This window comes from Cataglyphis hispanica, chromosome 9 (assembly GCF_021464435.1).
Source record: "Cataglyphis hispanica isolate Lineage 1 chromosome 9, ULB_Chis1_1.0, whole genome shotgun sequence".
In the NCBI taxonomy this organism is placed as follows: domain Eukaryota; kingdom Metazoa; phylum Arthropoda; class Insecta; order Hymenoptera; family Formicidae; genus Cataglyphis; species Cataglyphis hispanica.
Window position 1 is genome coordinate 2,673,229 of NC_065962.1, and position 22,391 is coordinate 2,695,619.

A 22,391-nucleotide genomic window follows, 5' to 3' on the forward strand; every position below is an offset into this window, starting at 1 on the left:
GTAAGTACAGAGACAAATTCCTTACACAATTACAAGTGAATGACAAAATAGTAAATTTTGAGGTCGATGACGAGGCAGCTGTAACAATTGCAAACAAATCACAGATATACAAATTATTTCCAAATTCGACCATACATCCTACTAATTTACAACTAATTACATGTTATAAGAATACATTATCAATTATAGGATACATTATAGTTAAAGTAATATATCGAAATGTACAACAGGTTAAATATCTATCTTACAGAAGTAAACAAGAAACCATTGATAGGTCGTGAATGGTTACATCGCTTTTAGACAATACTGTACTTAAAGAAATTTTACTAAATTCTATTTCGGAAAAAATATTAAATATTAATGCAAAACAACAACTAGACATTATTTTACAAAAATACAAAGAAATATTCGAAACAAATCTCAATTCTATTAAAGGTAAAAAAGCACGATTAATCTTAAAGAAAAAAACATGGTCAGTTTTTTTAAAACATTGTACAATACTTTTTAAATTACTATCATTGGTAGATAAAGAAATTGAAAATCTAGAAGCCACAGGGATTTTAATTAAAGTTAACACTTTGGAATGGGCTACACTTATTGTACCAGTTATTAAAAAAGATGGCAAAGTTAGAATCTGTGGCGATTATAGTGTGACTGTTAACCTAAATTTAATAGTCGTCGATCACCTTTACCCACAATCGACTTTTTGCGTCAATGGCAAATGGAACTACTTTTTCGAAAATTGACCTACAGCAAACGTATTTACAATTAGAAGTAAGAGGAAAAGACTAACAGATATTAACACTAAACAAATAAATACACATCAAGGACTATACAAACCTACGAGACTAATGTACGGAATAGCGTATCTGCGCCAGCTATTTGGCAACGTGAAATAGAAAATATTTTACAGGGCACCAGGTGTTACAGTTTTTCTTGACGACATAAAAGTTACAGATACAAACAGATACAAACAGAACATTTACAGATTGGAATTAGTATTTCAAAAACTACATGAATATAATATTAAAGTTAATTTAAAGAAAAGTAATTTTTTTATAGATAAAATTGAATATTGCGGGTATGTGATAGATCGTCATAAAATACATAAAGATAAAAAAAATAGAAGCAATAGAAGGGATGCCAATTCTTAAAACATATCTGAAGTTAGAGCATTTATAGGTTTTGTAACTTACTATAACCGATTTATAAAAAATCTTAGTTCAATTTTATATCCGTTGAACAAATTATTACATAAAAAAACTACATTTCGTTGGACTCAGGAATGCGATATTGCTTTTCGTAATGCAAAGAAAACTTTTCAAAGTAATGAAATTTTAGCTTATTATGATCCAAAGTTATCATTAATTTTAGCTACAGATGCTAGTTCCTATGGAGTAGGAGCAATTCTTTCTCAGTGATAATATTATTGTTGCATTTCTTCTTCATCATCGTGTGAATGCAATGTTAAGTTGCTTTTTTTCGCTTATATGAAGTAATGACTTTTTATATTCTATTGTCATGAAAATTAGAAGTTCACATGTCATTGCTACAGTGCGAACAATTATAAAATTTATCATTAATTCCCAAAGTGTATTTTATAACATAAAATGAATTTAATATCTCAATGGACATATATTATTTCTTTTTCTTGTTTTCATTTATTGAAAAATGCACGTTCAGTTTCAGCGTTTGAAAAATTTTTACAACTCTTAAAAATGATTGCAAATTTGGAAGAATTTTTTCGCCATTTGTAGAATATAAACTGATTTACATCTATATGTTATCGAAGGACAATTTTGAACAATCAAAATTTCAATCTGTAGATAGATCGACTTCAGATAAAGATTTCCATTCATGAGTCATTTGTAAAAATTCACACCTGACATAACATTTTTAATAATTTTAAATGCGAAAACAAAAAAAGAAAAGTAATATATATCCATTGAGACATTAAATTCAATTTGCGTTATAAAATACGTTTTGAGAATTAATACTATAATAACTGCTCATACTATGACAGTGACATGTAAATTTCTAACTCTTATGATGACAAAAATCACTACCTGAGCAAAAAAGCAGCTATCCATTACATTTACACGATGATGAAGAAGAAATGTAAAAATAATATTAACATATAATATTACCACATCAATCGATGGTTAATATATAAGAGTTTTATCTTTATTTTTAATTTACGCTGGTTGTTAAAATGCGTTTCTATAATAATCTTAAGAAGAATCTTTTCTTTTTCTTTCAATTTGTTTTTACTGAAGAGAGTCCAGACCGAAGCATTTAATATTTAGAATTTAAGAATTTCTCAAAATTTTTTTATTACTTTTTATTTTAGTCTTAAGAACATTCGAGATTTGTATTATAATTTAAATATATGCACGCACATCCGCAATTTGTTCCTTTAATCTTTTTTGTATCATTTTTTAATATAACTTTTTTTAGCTATAAACTTTGTCTATTCAAATTTATTGTACTATTAATAATATAGGGTGTCCCAGATTAATGGGGACAAAACTCGTGTGCAAATAGAGCGGACCAAATCGAGCCGAAAAGTCCTTTATCATTTTTTTTTGTATAACGCTTAATAAAAGAATTATTATTGAGTAAAGTCTGGCCAATCATCGCTGATCTTTAGCCGGGCGCACATTGGTGAGCCGTGTGCCTGGTAATGTGCGTGAGCGCTCAGCTGTATACGCAGCTCACCGACGTGTGCCCGGCTAAAGATCGGCGATGATTGACCAGACTTTACTCAATAATAATTCTTTTATTAGCTAGTGCAATGATATGTAACGTACTTGTAAAACCTATAAAATTGTCCTAAAATTTAATTTAAAATTTAAACTAAATTTAGCGAAAAAAGTATTATGTAGAAGGAACATTTTTCACTTTTTTGGACAGTTGTCAAACCACACGTTTTCCTATATGACTAGGCTTACTTTGACACTCATTTTACAGCTATTTATTAACTGTTAAAAGAAAAGCTTAGTTTTCGGATAATTTTACAAGTGTACCAAAACGATGTGTAGTCTTATTTTGTTAAAATATGCTTTTATTTAGAAATGGCACGCAAGAATTCTCAACGTGTCATTTCTCGCTTCTGACGTCATTATTTCAATATCGCCGCCGCCACTACTCAGGATCTTTAATAAAGGAGTTATTATTGAGTGAAGTCTGGGCCTATCATAGCCGATCTTCAGCCGGACGCACGTCGGTGAGCCGTCATAAACATCTGAACGCTCACGCATACTACTAGGCGCGCGACTCATCGATCGTGCTTCCAGCTAAAGATCGACAATGATAGGTCAGATTTCACTCAAGTGACTCTTTTATTAAGCGTTATAGAAAAAAATGATACAGGACTTTTCTGTTCAGAATAACACTCTCTACCTTTCCTTAAAGGATGTTGCGCGAATTTCCGGACACCCTGTATATGTGTACGTGTGCGTGTGTTTTTTTTATTATAGAAAAGTTGAAAAATCCAAATTACGGACTTTCGACTAGGTATCATCTAGGTGGTATCGCCACGGTGGTATCACCGGAGAGAGTCGGGCACGATCTATACCGACTAAAAACATTCCTTTTTTTCAACTAGCAATCTCCGGCCCTCTCGCGGAACCGCCATTAAGCATTATCTTGCGAGAGGAGATCTCAGCATGAGCTTTTTCTACAGTTCAGCTTAGTTGTGCTGCTCCTTTCTTATCCTCTCCAGTCGTCGTAGCTCCGTCATGACAACGGTGGCATACCGACCCATGGCTCTCCATTTCTCAATTGATTCCGTCATGCGGCCAACGATAGATTCAGGTGATAGATCCCCAATTAAGAGCCGCGCCTCCTCTCATTCTTCATCAAAGCGCTGGCAGTGAAAGAACACATGTTTTGCGTCTTCCAATGATCCCTGACAACTCGGGCAGTATATCCTCTGCGTGCTTGAACTTGAGGAGACATGCCTTAAAACACCTATGATTCGTCAAGAATTGTGTCAAATAGTAGTCCACTTCTCCGTGTCTCCTGGCCAACCACTCCTTGATCTTCGGGATAAGTCGATGTGTCCAGAGATCTTTCTGCAATGCATCCCATCTCCTTTGCCAGTGAGAAAGCAATTGGTCTTCTTTTGCCACTTCGGCCCCAGCATACTTCTGCTGTCTCTCTCGCGCGAGGAGATCCAATGGTGGCATCCCCGCAACAACATAAGCATTCGTTGAAACTGTAAGGAAAGCGCTCGCTATCCTTAGCGTACTCAAGCGGTTCACCGAGCTCATGCACCCTCCGCAGGCTTGGGCCTTCATTGCCCTCGCCCAAACGGGAGCTCCCTACAGCAGAACCGACGACGCTACCGTTGCCAGTAGATGCCGCCTGCTCTGCCTCGGTCCCCTGCTATTAGGCATTAGCCGGGAAATTGCAGCTACCACTTTCGTCTTTTTGCTTATAGTGGCTAGGTGCTCCTTGAACGTCAGTCTTGCATCTATTATGATCTCTAGGTATTTCAGCGACGGTTTTGAGGTGATCTCATGCTCGCCAACTGGTGATGATCTCCGCTATCTTCCTGCTAATGATCAGTAGCACCTGTTTTGTGCTCTGCCAGTTTTAGTCCGACTGATCTTAGCCACTTCCTAATTATCATCGCTGTCTCGCTGAATAGTTGCGCCACTTCCTCTAGATGTTTTGCCACTACAACTATGGCTGTGTCGTCTGCAAAACCCAACGTGAGCGCTCCGTCCGTGATGCGCAGCCTCAGCAACTCGTCGTACATGATGATCCAAAGTAGAGGACCGAGTACAGATCCTTGTGGTACACCACCGATGATACGATATCTCTTTTGGCTTTCTTCCGTCCAGTACTCCAGTATCCTCTCATCTAGATAATCATCGATAATCCTTTGGAGATAGGGTGGTACTCGTCGTCCACGCAACGCCTCTCGGATGACTCTCCACTGGGCAGAATTAAACGCGTTTTTAACATCCAAGGTGATCACCGCGCAGTACTTCTTGGATCCCCTTCTCCAGCGTTTTCTAGCTATAGCTTGTTTAGCTGTATCGACTACTAGGTTGACCGCGTCGATTGTAGACTTGTTCCTTCTGAAGCCATACTGCCGATCGCTGAATCCTCCCAATTTTACGATCGCGGCTGTTAGTCTATCACTGATGATTCGCTCCAGAATCTTGCCCGCAGTGTCAAGCATGCACAGCGGGCGATATGACGATGGTTCTTCTGGTGGTTTGTTTCCTTTCGGCATCAATATCAATCGCTGAATCTTTCACTTGTCCGGAAATTTGCCTTCTCTTAAGCACCGGGTATACATCCTCGTGAACATCTCCGGTCGTGCGCGAATTGCCGTCCTCAACGCGATGTTCGGTATACCATCCGGTTCGGGAGCCTTATTGTCGCCTACCCTGTTACAAGCCTTCCGCAACTCTTACACCGATACCTCCGGAATAGCCTCGTTGTTTCCAGGTCGTTCCATGGCGCGTGGTTGCTCGTGCTGCTCCGGGGAAAGGGTACCCACGATGTTTTGTAACAAGATAGAGGACGTGGGTGATTGCGTACGAAACCCTTTCAGCTTGCTCATAACAGTTTTATACGGTCTACCCCATGGGTCTCCATCCACCTCGCAACACAGCTCCTCACTACACCGCTTCTTGCTCCTCTTGATGGCCAATCTTAACTCGCGGCGCGTCTGTTTGTATGCTTCCTGTAGCACTGTGAATGTCGGTCTTCCTCTTGCTCGTTGGTAGCGCCTTTTCGCCTTTTTACGCCTTCTAAGATTCGCAATTCCATCCGTCCACCAGTAGACAGGGGGGCGACAACTTCCATCCGGTCTTCTTCTCGGCATACTCGCATCATGTGTTGTCTTGATGTTATACATTGTTCGGTATATCATGGACTGGGCATCCCCTAGGGGTACATCGTTAAGACATACCCGAAAGATGTCCACATCGAAGGAAGCAGCTCTCCAACCGACCGACGGTCTAGTTCTCACATGTTGGAGTCGTTCAGGTGCCCTGACTTCATATATGATGGCTTGATGATCACTACCCATGTAGTGCTCACTAACTGTCCATCCGTGTATCCTTTCCATTAGCGTTGTGCTCACAAAGGTGACGTCTATGGCGGATCCGACGCCAGCTCTCCGGAATGTATGCACTGCTCTCACATTAGCCACGCAGAGGTCCAGCTCTATGAGCGCCTCAATCAAGACATAGCTGCCCTAGTCCGTTGGTTTCCGCGGAACCCCACTCAACCGCCCAAGCATTGAAGTCGCCCGTTATTATCATTGGACTTTTGCCCCTTGCATCCGAAACCAGATTACTCAGAAAACTCTCGAACACCTCTCGGTCCCACCCTGGTGGTGCATAGCAGCTGTACAAGTGCATGCCCTTGACGTTCGCATAGACAAAACTTGTAGTTTGGCCTGCCTTATGCGAGGATATAGGCCACCTCCCACAAATCCATATCGACACACCTCCTGTCATATCGGATATCCAGGCGTTGATGTCCTTACGTCTATATGTGTCACACAAGATCGTTATGTCCGTATTGAACTCCCGCACATTGCTTCAAGATGTCCTGAGCAACTTCGCAGTGATTGAGGTTGAGTTGTAAGAACCTCATCTCTTGCCCATGCGCTTCTGGAGAGCCTGCTTGTAGGCTGGGCCCGTCGCGTGCTCAGCGTCCACCTTTGGCTTCTTCGTCATGCAGATAGCACAGCTAGACTTCACCTTGCAGTCCTTAGCCTTATGATCTTTTAGGCCACATTTGAAGCACGCCCCTGCGAAGTCCACCATCTCCGTGCAGTTCCCGGCCAAGTGGCCAAAACCGATGCATCTGTAACAGCGCAAGAGATTGACCTTTTCTCGGACTTGATAGACAGACCAGTCGATCTTCATCTTTCTCTCCTCTATGACTTTCCTAGCTAACGCCACTGGGAGGCTTAGGATTGCTATTTGCGTCCCTCCATAACCTGGTCTGATGGCTTTAAATATCTCCTTTGGTACTTCCTGGTTTCCCAGCTTCCCCCTCAAGGCAGTCTCAATGACTTCCTTGGTGGTAATCTCATCAAGATCCTTTACTTTGATCTCTATTTGGTGAGTGAGCGCTTGGGTTTCCACTTTCTCACCAAAGACCTCCTTCACTGCGGGCCGGAGCTTCGGTATTTTCCTCTCCGCTGCCCTGTCTGATTCGAGTAGTAGGTCGCCCTTAGCAGTTTTCCTGACTTTCGCGACACTCGCCCCGACTTCGGCCGTCTTCGGATCGCTCTTCATCTTTCTTAATATGTCCACGTACATGTCGCCAGTCTTCTTCAAAAGGAATGCGTCCGGTTGAACCCGTCCTGGACGTTCTTTGCGTTCCTTACGCTTCAGGTGTTTCTTCTTTGCCTTCCTACCCGCTGCAATCTGCCAGTCCGACGCTGGCTTACCCTCTGGCTTGGGTTTGCTCTGAGGTGGTGGAGTTAGTGATGGAGTCCTGTCCTTTATCTTCTTGTCTCTCCTTGGTTCTTCACTCGAAGGCGATTCCTCAGGCTTCCTCTTCATTTTTATCTTACGAGTAATATTTTCCCATAAACCCGGCGTCGTTTGAGTTATCTCAACCCTTCTTGGGATTGACGCGGTGATTCAAAGTTGGTCCTCTTCTTTCATGACTTTATTAAGGGCCATACGTATCCCGACGACGAATTTTTTAATCTCCGCATGCACGTTATGTTTCGGGACTATGTAGTTTGACAGCTCCATGACTCTAGCTTGGAGTTCGTCAAGTGTCTTCCTTCTATTTGCCAGACTTGTAGCTGTAGATGTTACAAGGGCCAAGTTGCTCCCCTGCAGCACTGCGGTCGTATGATGACGACGTCTGAGAGCCCACTTGCTCCCTAGCGACGCCGGTACTGGGGGATCCGTGCCTCTGCTTCGTAAATAGTTTTTCCTTAGGTGTACTAACCATAGTATATCTTCGTTGCTGTTGGTCCGCGGGAGGTATTTTAATTGCCCCCTACCCTCTATATCTAGAGGGCGTTCCTCGATCCGCCACCTGAGGACGCGACACGTAGGTGTTACAGCCTTCCCATGTGGTGTGTGTGTGTGTGTGTGTGTGCGTGCGTGCGTGCGTGCGTGCGTGTGTGTATTTTGTACTATATGTATGTATATATATATATATATATATATATATATATATATATATATACAGGGCGTCTTGTAAAGATTGTGCCAACGCTCATTAGCTGATAGAAGATAGTAAACTGAACAGAATATTCCTTTGCCATTTTGCAATTTTCGCAATAATTATTGAAATATTAATTAAAAAATATTGCCGAATGAGCACGCGTTTCGTGCGGCTATGGCGCGGATAGACCATGGGACGTACGCGCTAGGCGAGCCAGCGGCGAGCTTCATAGTATCGCACGGCAACTACATTTATATATTACGTACATAATATACTAATGTATACACATTCAGCAAATGCACAGATTTTTATATGTATAAATATATATTATATGTATAAATATATATTTATATTTTTATATATGTTAAAAAATTTTTAATATCATTTAGAATCAAAATCTTAATCTTGATCTCGACCATTTTGTTGTACGAATTTTTATCTAATTATAATATTTGCTGATAAATGGCATAAAATCATCAATTTTTTATGGTATTCCAAATTATAACCCTTTAAAAAGCCTTATAAAGATTAAAAAATGCGCCAAGTAAAAAAAATTCTAACTTGTACGCAAAAAATTACAAAATTTTTAATTTTTTCTCTGGATTCTTTGGAGAAAATTAAAATGCATTTTATTTTTATCAAAAATTACTTATTATATTCATCCTTTACTAAACCATTATTACACTAAGAATTATGTACTTTTTTATAATTTATTTATTTGTAATAAAATTCGCAATATAATAGTGCTATTTAATATATTATACAAAATATTTATTTGGAGGAAGAATATAATAATGTAATTTCTTGATAAAAATAAAATGCATTTTAATTTTCTTCAGAGAATCTATAATATTTCTATAATTGCAAGATTGATTTTATGACAAATATTATTTTAAATTACAACACTTTACAAACTAAACTTTCTATTAAAATAATTTTTATGTACTTGGCTAGCTAACTATTGATTTCATAGTTTTGACTTCTATTTTTTAAGTAGAAATTATTTTCCAAAAAAAAATTCTTTTAAAAGTTTTTTAGAGAAAAAATTAAAAGTTTTGTAATTTTTTTCATACAAGTTAGTATTTTTTTATACTTGGCGTATTTTTTTTACCTTTGTAAGGTTCTTCTTTAGTTAGTATAATAGTATATTAATAAATTACATGAAATTAATATGTGCTTCGATAAATAGCATTCGCTTATGAATCGTTAAGTATTAATTGTAGAGATAAAAGTGTAGACATCTCTTAAGAACTTTTGCGATTGCGTGTAATAAATCAGTCCCACACATCGCGAATATTCTTAAAGGCATTCGCAAGTAGTGTGGGACTGGGCACTCGAATTATTTTGTAAGGGGCTGTTTCATGAGCGGTTTCGCGGGCGCGGACAACGCAATCGGGATCAGGATTCGTGAATGGTCGAAACACAATTATGAGACGTTAGGTAAAAGATACGTCGTTTATTTGCCTCTCGATGACAATGGTCAGTGGTTACAATATTGTGTGTTCACAATATTCGAAATATTGTGACGCCGGTCTAGATAAGTTTTTGTGTCTCGTTAAAGCGCTCGACTCGTGGCGCGGTAAGGCGAACGCGTGTTTGCCGGCGCGTGTTTGTGAGCGCGCGGTGGTGCGGGCGGCGATGCCGTTACCCCATATTGTCGCGAGTGATCTATGCGAAATTTGGTTCGATATCTCGCGGCGCGATAAATTTACAAACGGGCGCGAGGCGTGTACAATACTTGGCTGGGTGATCGGCATGAACTGCAGGGTAGCAACCTGCAGTTGGTATGAGCGTCGGTATCGGTGAGGCGGCGCATGTTCCCAGAGCATGGTTCGTGGGAGTCGTCGTTGCGCCGAGTTTGGACGGTCAGGTGTGAGGATCGTAACGCTCGAGAATACTCTAGGAGAGCGGCGAATTCGTCCACTCTCGGTCTCTACGGAGGCTTTGGGACAGGAGTCGTCTCTGGAGCAGGTAATCGAGAAGTCTCGACGGAGGCTGCGAACACGTCAACCTCCGGTTCCCTGTCTTTCGACGGTTTCGGAGCGGTTTCTGGGATTGTCTCGTGCGTACTGCTTGAGCGGAGACAGGCACCGGTCTGGTACAGATTTGCAATCTGTTGGGCTTTTTATACCCTTCGGCACCCGCGACGTTTAACGTCCGCTTCGGGGTGGGGAAAACGGCGCGAGAGTTTTAGCTTGGAGCGCTCGGCGCTCTTCGGGAGCGCTCGGCGCTGCTCGGCGGTCGGTTGTTTATTTACCGGCCATGTTTGTTACTATTAAAAATAGGGCGCTAAGCGCCTCTGCCTTTGCCCGGCTGGTGCTCGCCGAGCGGCAGACTTCCGACGGGCGACGTGTCGGGAACGATGCGGTGATGCATCGTTACAATATCGTTATTCGTGCTCGTGTTTTCTCTTTTTCCATTGGTTGTCGGTAAACTGTCGCAAATCAAAGGAAAATTGTATATGTAGTATGTGTACGAATAACGGAGTACGAATAGCTGGGAGATCTACGTTCGATATCGGACAAAATTGCACATAATCACACTCGCGAATATTCGCGATTTGTGTGGGACTGATAAAACAATAGCTATATAAACAATAGCTGCATACCGACGCATGACTTTGTTTATATATTTGGCGATATGTCAATGCAACGTAGTGGAATATATATACATATACTTTCTTTTTCTCTCTCCCGCTCTCTCTCTTCCGCTCTCTTTCTCTCTCTCTTCCTCTCTCTTTCTCGTTCCTTCTTTCTCATTTATTATAAATTATAAAAGAGTGTACACATAAGAATCATACATATGCACACACATATGCATCTCTCAAGACGTATTTGCACACTCAAGCGAGTAATCGTACATAAGCTCTGCAAATATGCCTTGAGGGACAAAATCGCTTTGCGTATGTATGCGTGCGAGCATACGTACGTGAGTCTGAAAGTTGAAGAAGAAATAAATCTCACAATTATATTACAATATGATTATCATACCGCAGGATTGATTGCACCAATCTTATTCAAACTGGTTGCAATCGAAAGCTTGCATCCACACTATAATAAAAGTGCCATTAGAGTTTTGATTACGGCTCTAGTTCCTGAGATATTTTAATCAAAAGTTTATTTATTAAAACAATTATAAGGGGGAGGGGGAGAGGGTAGAAGAGTATAGGGGGGCGTCGCTGACGCCGACGCTTTATAAGGTGTACGCTTCTGTGTTGGTAAGTAGATTGAGCGATGAGGTGGAGAAAAAAGGATTGTTGCCGCAGAATCAGACGAGTTTCAAGAAGGAGTTAGGGACAATGGACAACATATTTGTACTGAATTAGTGAATAGACAGTTGAGCAAGAAGAAAGGAAAATTAGTGGCATTTTTTATAGATCTTAAAGCAGCGTTTGATTCGGTGGATAGGAGGAAATTGGTAGAAGCGATGAGAGAGATGGGGGTGAGGGAAGGGCTGGTTAGAAGGAGTGAGAATATTTTGAGGGAGACTAGAAGCAGGGTGAGGAGAGCAGAGGATTTGGGAACAGGGTTTTGGACAGGAAGGGGAGTAAGGCAGGGGTGCCCATTGAGCCCTCACTTATTCAATTTGGTAACGGCGGATATGGAGGAGGTAATGAGTAGAGGAGGATGGGGAGGGGTTAAATTAGGGGAGATGAAGATTTACACCTTGGCATACGCGGATGATGTGGTTTTGATTGCGGAGGAGGAGGATGGGATGAGGAGTATGATTGAAAGGTTAGAGGGTTATCTGGAAAAGAAGGGATTGGAGTTAAATGTAGGAAAGTCGAAAATATTAAGATTTAGGAAAGGAGGAGGGAGAAAAAGGAATGTAAGCTGGAGATGGAAAGGGAAGGTGATAGAGGAGGTAAAAGAATTTTCTTATTTGGGTTATGTAATGCAGAAGAATGGAGGACAGGAAGCACAGATAAGAGATAGGTTAAGGAAGGGTGCTGCGGTAATGGGTCAGGTTTGGGGAATGGGAAAAAGGAAATTTAAGAACGATTGGGGAAGAAGATTATGGCTCTTCGATAAACTGGTGTGGACGGTGGTGGAGTATGGGGTGGAAATTTGGGGATGGAGAGAGAGAAAGGAGTTGGAGAAGCTATAGGAAAGGTATCTGAGATAGGTGTTAGGAGTGGAATGGGATGCGAACGGAGATATGGAAGGAAGGAATGGAGGAATGGAGGAAAGTGGAGGAAGGAGGGAGTGGATAGGAGGAGATGGAGAGAGAGGAATAAGAAGAAGAAGGATCTATCAAAGTGGAAAGAAGAAAGATGTGGGTTCTTTGAAGACAGAGGTATGGGCATGGTGGCAGAGGCGAAAAGATCGGAAGGAGTGCTAGACTATGCTTCGACTATTTTGTAAAAAAGGACATAGAGATGGATAAGAAGGAACGTTGGGAAAAGATAGAAGTGTCAAAATACAACAGGTGCTACTGAAAAGTCAAGGGGAGTGGGATATCAAAGTACCTGAAGAGTGATTGGGGGAAAAGTAGATGGCAAAAGATGGCAAGGTACAGGTTGGGAAATGGAATGAGGGGGAACTGGTACTGGAAGGATGAAGAGAGTAAAAAGGATAGTGGAAGGAGGAGGAACAGGGAGAGAAAGAGAGAGAGGGAGAGAGAGAGCGGGAGAGAGCAAGAGGGAGAGAGAGAGAGAGAGAGGGTTTATGTGGGATGTGTGAATGAAATGTGTGAAAGGATTGGAAACATATGAGCCGGAAGTTAAGATAAGTTAGAAATAAGTTAGCTGTAAGCTAGAGTTAAGATAGTTGTAAGTAATTATTGTAAGAGATTGTAACCCCAAGGGAATTCAATAAATTTATATATCATTAAAACGATTATAGATATAAAACTTTGGATAAGCTACTTGGTAGCGTCGCGACCTCTGTACATAGGCAAAACTCTTGAAGCCATAAAGAATTTTTTTTTCTATAGTCGGTATCTTTTTTATGAACTTGACGTCGCGACGCTACCGCGTCGTTTTATCAACAATATCTCAAATACGTTGTTTTTCCCCTAGTAATTTTTAGCATGTATGAATATATGTAAGTCTTTATTTTATTCTCTTATAGGATTACAGAAAGGGTTTTTTTAAGAGTTGTCGAATCTTTACAAACTGTTTTTTTAAGAGCGGCCGAACCTTTTCAAACTCTATCCATCCCGAGGATGGACGGCTTCGCGACGATGCTCCGGTGCGTGCCGCCGCCGATGATGATGCAGCAGGCGCCCGGGTCCGCGCACTATTCAACCCACCACTTGCACTTAAAATTGTTTGTGTCCGTGAAGTCGTGGCGCGACCAGGCTCTTCCCGGGGGAGCTCCGTGTGCTCTTTTTTATAATGATTAATTACTGTTCTAAGGGGGACTTTTCCGGTCCCCCTATATTCGCACACGGAGCACTTGTATGAAACTGTGTCCCCCGGGTGATGCTTTTTCAAATGTCTAATTAAATGAGCCTGATCACTGAAGGATCCCACGGACCCTATGACGTTGCTCGCACCCCCTCGACAGCGCGGACAATAAAGCCGCTCCGGCAAGGGGTATGCGAGCACGATAACTCGCGGGGGACTCTGCGCCATAACAATATATACAAAAAATAAATAAACAAATAAATATACACAAATAAATAAACACTATATGGCACAGAGCCCCAGGTCGCGTGGGATTCCTAACCACAAACTGTCACAGGACACTCGCGTCGCGGCACTTCACAAACACGAAAAACGACCGCGCGACAAAAATGTAAAAATTCGCTTCTCGGCGAAATTAATAATTTAATAAACAAATAACGCGACACTCACACACGAATATACTTAATAAATAATAGCTATCTCCGAGCCAAGACCAAACACGAAAATAAATAAATAAAAAGTATAAAAATCACCCGCGCGCGGTGCGAGTAATTGCACGCGGGTGCCCGGGGATCCAGAAACCGCTGACTCCTGGTGCCTGAGTGCAACGCAGGCACTCTACCACGGTTACCTAACCAATCTATATATGTTTTATAGGTTAGTTAGGCCGTTCCTGGCTGTACTGCAATGCCAGGCCGACCCGCGGCAGAGTCGGAGCAAGCTCCGGTCACCCGCCAGGCTCCAAAAATCAGTTTAATATTCTGAATCCCCTATGGGGATTGTATCAGATATTAAGCTGATAAGAACAGATAAAAGCCGTTTATTTTACAAAGAATGTTCCCCGGGGAGACAAGCCCCCCCGGGGTGCTCATACAATAAAATACGGCCTTTGGCCGCGCGCCGCAAACTTAAAAATATGGGCGGGGGACAAAAGACCCCCCCCGCCAGTGGGTCATAAAACTAAGCGCTGGGGGAGCACTAGCCTCCCCCAGGTCGCGAGGATAAAACATTTGATAATATAATTGCCCCGGCTGGCAGACCGGGGCAATGCATATCTAAATCACAGCTAAACCGCCCCCGGGCCGATCACAGAGAAGGGTTAAGTATTAAAAATCCCGGGGGCGTGCACGCGGCTTATATATATAAATAGATAAAAATATAATTTCGCGACACATTCACACTCGAGTAAAATACAATATTCAGATACGCGGCATTCACACTCGAACAAACAGGCCCACACAACATGCAATATAAAAATACAAAAAAAAGGTCATATAAAATAAAAACAGGGGAGCGAGGAGGGGCTCGGCACATAGCTAAGCCCCTGCTCACTCAGCCCGCAAAAATAAAAAGGGGTGGGCAAGACAACGCACGCTATAAATTACGCGACATTCATACACGCAAACGATATATAAAAACACGAACACACTGAAGTGCCGCACCTACGCGTTGGTGGGCCAGCGCCGGCGAATCGCGCGAGGAGGTGTCGCGAGCACCCCCTCAGCCGAGGGACGAGAAGGAGCGGCGTACTGGCGAACGCCAGACACGTGCTCCACGTAAATGTCCCGGGACCAGCGAATGGTATCCGAGACAATGAGGCGGCGCATCATAGAGGCGTAGGCGTTACCAATCCTAAGCACTCTCAACACCGCCTCATTCCTCGGGTCCCAAGAGCCGAGGGCACCGACGACGAAGGCCGTCACCACGACGCGATATCCCCGCCGCTGGAGCTCCTCAGCCAAGGGCGAGTACTTGGCAACTTTCCTCGCCCTGGCTTCATCGAAAGCCTCCCAGCGGTTTTCAAAGGGGACGGTCACGTCGCAGATAACGACGCACTTGGTTCGCTCGTTCCGAATCACAAGATCCGGTCGGAGTTCACCAAGTTCCCCGTCGATGCCCTCGACCCGCCGGTTGACCCGTTTTTCCCCCGGCATCCGACAAGCCTTCCAGAGGCGGTGCAATACGGCGTCATGTCTCAGCTGGATGGCGGCGGAATGCACCCCGCAGTGACCTATAACGTGGGGAAGGGTCTCGGCTGCCGCACCGCATCGCCGACATCTGCGGTCCCCCTCACCCCAACGGCGTGCACCGTTAAGGGGGAGGACATCCAACCTGGCGCGATGGATAAAGCGCCAGTCGGCGAAGCGGGTAAAGCTGCCGCCGCGGACATAGTGATTGCTCACACCCGCCCGCGACGACACCTCAAACACCTTCCCCTGGTCCGGCTTACGCAAAAGCGTGCCCGCGTAAAAAGCCGCCACCGCTGAGCGCAGACGAGTCACCACCTGGTTACGAGCACCAGGTGGGACCTTAACCGTATCGCCCCTGGGCCCTCGGCACTCGACAATGAGTCCCTCGGTCGCCGCACACCATACCCACCGAAGGGACAACCTTTCAGATTGTCTCCGCGCGGCATTCCGGGCCCTCGACCACAGGGAGCGTTCCCCCCCATCCCGCAGCCTCCCCTCCTGCGAACCGGAGAGGAAGGCCGCGAGGTCCTCGTTGGTCGGAGGACTTCCTATGCGCCTGGCTACAACCCCCCGAAGAGACGCCCACGCGAGTGTCCTGACCGTCTCGTCGCCAGCCGTAAGCATACGGTAGGCGTGCGCGACGGACAGGACATCCGCGAGGTCAGCAAGCGGAAGCAGCCCACAACCCCCCCGGCTGGGAGGGAGGTAGACCACCTCCGCGCTGGCTCTCTGCGGGAGATTGAGCCAGGCCTTAGCCTTGCGGCGGATCTCTAAGTCCGCCGCTTTTAGTGGACGCTTCTCCACTGTGGCCCCCCGCAGCAGAAAATCCATCCGTGGCAGGATGTTAGTTGCCACCAACTCTAGTTTCTGCCACGGAGCAAGGAGAGACCGGTCAACCGCGCCGAGGTCCTCCAGGACGCCCCCGATGGCGGTGTATGGCGTTTGGTCGACCGAGTGACCCGTCGGGACGCCAAGGTGGTGATACGGCTCACCGGATGCAAGGGGTCGAACGGGCGATCCCTGGATTCGGAAGGTCGTCGGTAGGACCCCGCTGCCTGCTCCCGCACCGATGTGCAGGGTGGCACATTTAGCGGGGTTGAACCGCAATCCCACCAACGATGCTCCCTCCTCTGCAGCAGCCAAAAGCCGCTGCATTCCCTCAGGCGTATCGGCAACGAGTGCAATGTCGTCCGCATACGCCAGAATACTGACGCGAGAGCCCAATAAATCGTACCCCGCATCAACCTCGGTGACTGCACGCAGTACCGAGTCGATAGCGAGGTCAAATATTATCGGGCTCAGCGGACAACCTTGCCGAACCCCCGAGCGAACAGGGATTGGGGCAGTGAGTCCGTCGGCGGCGCGAACCCGTGTGGTGCATCCGTCATACATGGAGTTCCATATATTGACGATGCCCCCCGGCACCCCGGAGCGAACGAGAGCGCGGCGGATCACCGCGTGCGGGACCGATCCAAACGCATTGGATAGGTCCAGCCACGCGACGACCGCCTGCCGCCTTGTCCTCCGTGCCTCAGTTAGGATCTCCTGCAGGACAAAGTTGTGCTCATAGCACCCCTCGTCCCGCAGGAATCCCTTCTGGGCCGGACTTAAAATGTTATATGTGATCGCCCAGTCGGTCATACGATCGGCAACGAGCGCCGCGAAAAGCTTGGGGGTCGTGTCCCCCAGCGCGAGAGGGCGCCAGTTCTCAATATCCCCGCGGTCCCCTTTCTTATACACCAATATGGTGTTGGAGGTCTTCCAGGACGCTGGAACTGTCTCGTGCCGAAGGCATGCGTTGTAAAACGCGGTGAGGAGCCGAACACCCGGATCCGCTCCACGGAGGTCACGGTAAGTGACACCGTCGGGCCCCGGCGCAGAATTAGTCATACGCCGGAGCCGCCGGTCCACCTCTATCTCCGTGAAGGGATCGAGCAGGTATTCGAACCCCTCGCCCTCGGCCGGCGGTTGAGTCCGCTCCACCTCAACGTCCGGCGTGTCCAGGAGTTCACCGCCGCTATACAGCTCTTCGAAGTGTGCCTGAATCCGCTGTTTCGGCAACTGGCACGATTCAGCGGGCCCCTGCAGCACTTCTCGGACTGCCCTGCGACGGTTCGCCCTGTACAAGGCCTGAAGACGCGTAGCTTCGCGTACCCAGCCCCCGCGTCCTTCTCCCGACTCCTGGGGACCGGCCGGTACCGGCCCCCGACTGTCGCCGTCTCGCGCCGGCACTCCCCCCGCACCCCGACGCGCTCGCGCCCCACGCGACCGATCCGGGCGATCGCGGACGCCGGGAACACCCCCGCGAGCCACACCCGGTGCATCCTCCCCGAAGTAATTAGCGACCAAGGCCGCCAACTCCTCCAGGTCAGCAATCGAGGCGACGGTTTCCGCCCGCGCCACCAGCCCGTCACGGACAGCCAAGCGTTCCCGCCTGCGTTGCCTTGCAGCAGCCGCAGGGGTAGGCTGGCCACCGGAGGGCCGACCGCGCGGAGCGGCCACACGCCGCGGGCCTCGGGGATGCTCCCCGCCCCCGCCCCTAATTTGGACAGACGGTGTCTGCCCGCTCGCTCCGGGGCCGCCGGTTACGGGTTCACCCCGCCGACGACCCATCACCCCAGGGACACTTACTTGGGCACTCGGATGTCCCACGTTGTCCCGTCCAGCACGCTCTCCCGTTGCTCCATCCTCGCTGGTCCTCGGATGTGGGATGCTCGCGCTCACCTCCCTGATGGAGCGGACGAGGGTCCGCTCCAGGACGACCCTGCATGGCCGCACAATAGGCACTGTTCCTAAATTATTCGCCGGCACTTGTGGCGGATGACCGGGCGTCCGCTGCAGCCCCGCCGGCGGCGGACTATCACCTTCGCTGGAGTCGCCGCTCCACCGCCTCCTCGCTCTTCGCCCCACTGTCCTCCACGGCCCACCAGAGTCCCCCGACTCCCCCGATGATGGTGTTGGGGGAGACATCCTTGGCGCCGCTCCTCCTGGTGACCGCCGCTCCTCCTGAGGCCCCGCTGATGGTGGTGGTGGCCTCCTTCTCCTCAAGGCAAGGCGCGCCGGTCGCTGGACCACCTCGCACGGCGACACCTCCCGGATGGTAGGGAGGGGGGAAGGGCGCGCTGGTGGAGATGGTGTTGCGCCCCTCCCCGCAGGGTACCCCGTGGACATCACAGGGGACCCGCACGTTGATGTCGTCACCGTGCAGGTGGTTAAGGTGGCGGATCCCGACGCCGCGGGCACCAGCGGTGGTGTTATAGCTGTGACCCCCATGACCACGCCGTAGATGGTGGATGGCGTGGGGGGGGTCATCCGGGGAGGCGGGGACCCTCGTTGCGGGGTCGGTGTCCGCACCGACCCCACCGCCTCCCCCGGAGTGCTCCGCGGCGTCAACGCGGCCAAGAGGTCGCGTGCTGCGGTGCCGGCACGGGATGGAATTGCCGGCTGGGCCCCATGGTCCTTCCTCCCAGTCGTTGGGGGCCCCCGCAGCACACCCCTGGCCGTTGGCCGGGCCAGGGGTCCCGTCTCCGTGGCGATCTTCTCGACCGGTACGCTGGACGCCCGAGTAGCTCTACTCCTGGTAATGGGCCCCCCCTGGGATGTCATCGGGGGGGTCCTCTCGGGCGTCCTCCTTCCTGTGCCCCCCAGGCCGCCAAACGATGGTGAAATTGTGTTCGGCGACCTCCTGGGGGGCATGCGCACCGGCCTTGCCACGCCGCTCTTCACGAGAGGCGCGCTTATGGACCTCCGCATATTCCTCGTTGTTATTGTGGTTCCCCCCCCTGTGGTGGTGGTGGGGGGGGTTGCGGAGGTCCTCCTCGATGTTGAAGGGCCCCCGTGTGGTCCTCCACGGGGGCTAACGCGCGCCTCCCTTGACGCTGGAGACGGCCTCTTCTTATTGGCCGCGCCATCTTCCCTAGGGAATCCGCCATCTTGAATATGGCGCGCCTTACCTGTGTATGCGGCGGTACATCTCGATGCGACGCTCCTCGTGGCGGCCGTCATGGCGGCCATATCCAAGATGGCCGCCTCCCGCGATGTTGACAGCGGAGCCGTCGACGATGATGTCCGTGTCGACGGCCCCGCTGCAGTGACGGCCGCGTATGTGGGGGACTGCCCTGCGGTCCGGGATGGTGCTGTCCTCGGCGACGATGTTGTTGTTCCCGCAGGTGGTGTCCTCGATGATGATGAGGTGGCTGCGGAGGACGTGGGTGGCCGCGAGGATGGACGGCTTCGCGACGATACTCCGGTGCACGCCGCCGCCGAAGAAGATGCAGCAGGCGCCCGGGTCCGCGCACTCACAAGCCCACCACTTGCACTTAAAATTGTTTGTGTCCGCGAAGTCGTGGCGCGACCAGGCTCTTCCCGGGGGAGCTCCGTGTGCTCTTTTTTAAAATGATTTATAACTGTTCTGAGGGGGACTTTTCCGGTCCCCCTATATTCGCACACGGAGCACTTGTATGAAACTGTGTCCCCCGGGTGATGCTTTTTCAAATGTCTAATTAAATGAGCCTGATCACTGAAGGATCCCACGGACCCTATGACGTTGCTCGCACCCCCTCGACAGCGCGGACAATAGAGCCGCTCCGGCAAGGGGTATGCGAGCACGATAACTCGCGGGAGACTCTGCGCCATCACAGAAATTTACAAAATAAATAAAACAATAAATATACGCAAATAAATAAGACTCTATGGCACAGAGCCCCAGGTCGCGTGGGATTCCTAACCACAAACTGTCACGGAGCACACGCGTCGCGGCACTTCACAAATACGACGACCGCGCGACAAAAATATAAAAAATTCGCTTCTCGGCGAAATTAATAATTTAATAAACAAATAACGCGACACTCACACACGAATATACTTAATAAATAATAGCTATCTCCGAGCCAAGATCAACACACAAATAAATAAATAAATATAAATAAATAAGAGTAAAATCACCCGCGCCCGGGTAGTGCGATGCACGCGGGTGCCCGGGGATCCAGAAGACGCTGACTCCTGGTGCCTGAGTGCAACGCAGGCACTCTACCACGGTTACCTAACCAATCTATATATGTTTTATAGGTTAGTTAGGCCGTTCCTGGCTGTACTGCAATGCCAGGCCGACCCGCGGCAGAGTCGGAGCAAGCTCCGGTCACCCGCCAGGCTCCAAAAATCAGTTTAATATTCTGAATCCCCTATGGGGATTGTATCAGATATTAAGCTGATAAGAACAGATAAAAGCCGTTTATTATTCAAAGAATGTTCCCCGGGGAGACAAGCCCCCCCGGGGTGCGTATACATAAAATTCGGCCTTTGGCCGCGCGCCATAAACTTAAAATTATGGGCGGGGGACAAAAGACCCCCCCCGCCAGTGGGCCATAAAAACTAAAGGACTGGGGGAGCACTAGCCTCCCCCAGGTCGCAGGAATAAAACGTTTGATAATATAATTGCCCCGGCTGGCAGACCGGGGCAATGCATATCTAAATCACAGCTAAACCGCCCCCGGGCCGATCACAGAGAAGAAGTCGTAGATTAAAAGGGCCTGGGCGCGCACGCGGCTTATCATATTATAAAAATAAAATAAATAGTATTTCGCGACACATTCACCCTCGCATAAAATACAATATTCAGTTACGCGGCATTCACACTCGAACAAACAGGCCCACACAACATGCAATATAAAAGTACAAAAAGGTCATATAAAATAAAAACAGGGGAGCGAGGAGGGGCTCGGCACACGGCTAAGCCCCTGCTCACTCAGCCCGAAAGAATAAAAAGGGGTGGGCAAGACGACGCACGCTATAAATTACGCGACATTCATACACGCAAACGAAATAAACACGAACATACAGAACTATCAACTTAAAAAAAAGTTACAAAATTCTATATGATGTTGCTTGCACCCTCTCGACAGCGCGGGCAATGCAACCGCTCCGCCAAGGGATATGCGAGCACGATAACTCGCGGAAAACTCTGCGCCATCACAATGTACAAATAAATAAACGAAACAAATAATACACGTAAAAATAAATAAACTACACGGCATAGAGCCCCAGGTCGCATGGAAATCCTAACCACTAACTGTCACGCAGCACACGCACTGCGGCACTTCATTTATGACGAATATACGACGACCGAACGAAAAGTTTAAAAATCGCTTCTCGGCAATATTAATAAATGAAGAAAGCGACACTCACACTCGAAATAAACAAATAAACAATAAATGAATGCTTCTCTGAGCCAAGTCAATTTAAAATATATATATAATATGAAATTCACCCGCATGCGGTATAGGTTATGTGCACGCGGGTGCCCGGGGATCCAGATACCGCTGACTCCTGATGCCTGAGTGCAACGCGGGCTATCTGCCGCGATTACCTAATTAATAATTAACTTTGTATTTAATTAATTAGGCCGTTCCTGGCGGCACAGCAATGCTAGGCCGACCCGCGGCAGAGTCGGAGCAAACTCCGCCAGGTTCCAAAAATTAGTTTAATATTCTGAATACCTTATGGGGGTTGTATCAGATATTAAGCTGATAAGAACAGATAAGAGCTGTTTATTCAAGGAATGTTCCTCGGGGAGATAGGCCCTCTCCGAGGTGCATACAATAAAATTCGGCCTTTAACCGCGCGCCGCAAACTTAAAATTATGGGCGGGGGACAAAAGACCCTCTCCGCCAGAGGGCCATAAAAATTAAGCGCTGGGCGAGCACTAACCTCCCCCAGATCGCGGATATAAAACATCTGATAGTATAATTGTCCCGGCTGGCAGACCGGGGCAATGCATATCAACATCACAGTTAAACCGCCCCCAGGCCAATCACAGAGTAACAGTCGTAGATTAAAAAAACCCGGTGGCGCGCACGCGGCTAATAACATAATAAAAATAAATATGTAAAACGCGACACACTCATTCT

At 47.3% G+C, this 22,391-nt stretch overlaps 2 protein-coding genes and 3 non-coding genes across 5 annotated transcripts; all 5 read right to left on the reverse strand.

Annotated features, from left to right (window-relative positions):
• Window positions 1-3,860: 3,860 nt before the first annotated feature.
• Window positions 3,861-4,301, reverse strand: LOC126851885 (uncharacterized). The gene has a single exon (XM_050596220.1). It carries the CDS (start codon window positions 4,299-4,301, stop codon window positions 3,861-3,863), a length of 441 nt encoding a protein of 146 aa, XP_050452177.1.
• Window positions 4,302-5,428: 1,127 nt separating this feature from the next.
• On the reverse strand, window positions 5,429-6,624 carry LOC126851886 (uncharacterized). The gene is made up of 3 exons (XM_050596221.1): window positions 6,569-6,624; window positions 6,245-6,516; window positions 5,429-6,189 (listed from the first exon to the last, which is right to left on the reverse strand). Exons 1-3 carry the CDS (start codon window positions 6,622-6,624, stop codon window positions 5,429-5,431), a joined length of 1,089 nt encoding a protein of 362 aa, XP_050452178.1.
• A 7,549-nt stretch (window positions 6,625-14,173) lies between these two features.
• On the reverse strand, window positions 14,174-14,354 carry LOC126852141 (U2 spliceosomal RNA). Its single transcript, XR_007687792.1, has one exon. It is a non-coding gene; the product is annotated as a U2 spliceosomal RNA (small nuclear RNA).
• Window positions 14,355-20,553: 6,199 nt separating this feature from the next.
• Window positions 20,554-20,732, reverse strand: LOC126852142 (U2 spliceosomal RNA). The gene has a single exon (XR_007687793.1). It is a non-coding gene; the product is annotated as a U2 spliceosomal RNA (small nuclear RNA).
• Window positions 20,733-21,876: 1,144 nt separating this feature from the next.
• On the reverse strand, window positions 21,877-22,044 carry LOC126852144 (U2 spliceosomal RNA). The gene has a single exon (XR_007687795.1). It is a non-coding gene; the product is annotated as a U2 spliceosomal RNA (small nuclear RNA).
• Between the last annotated feature and the right edge of the window lie 347 nt (window positions 22,045-22,391).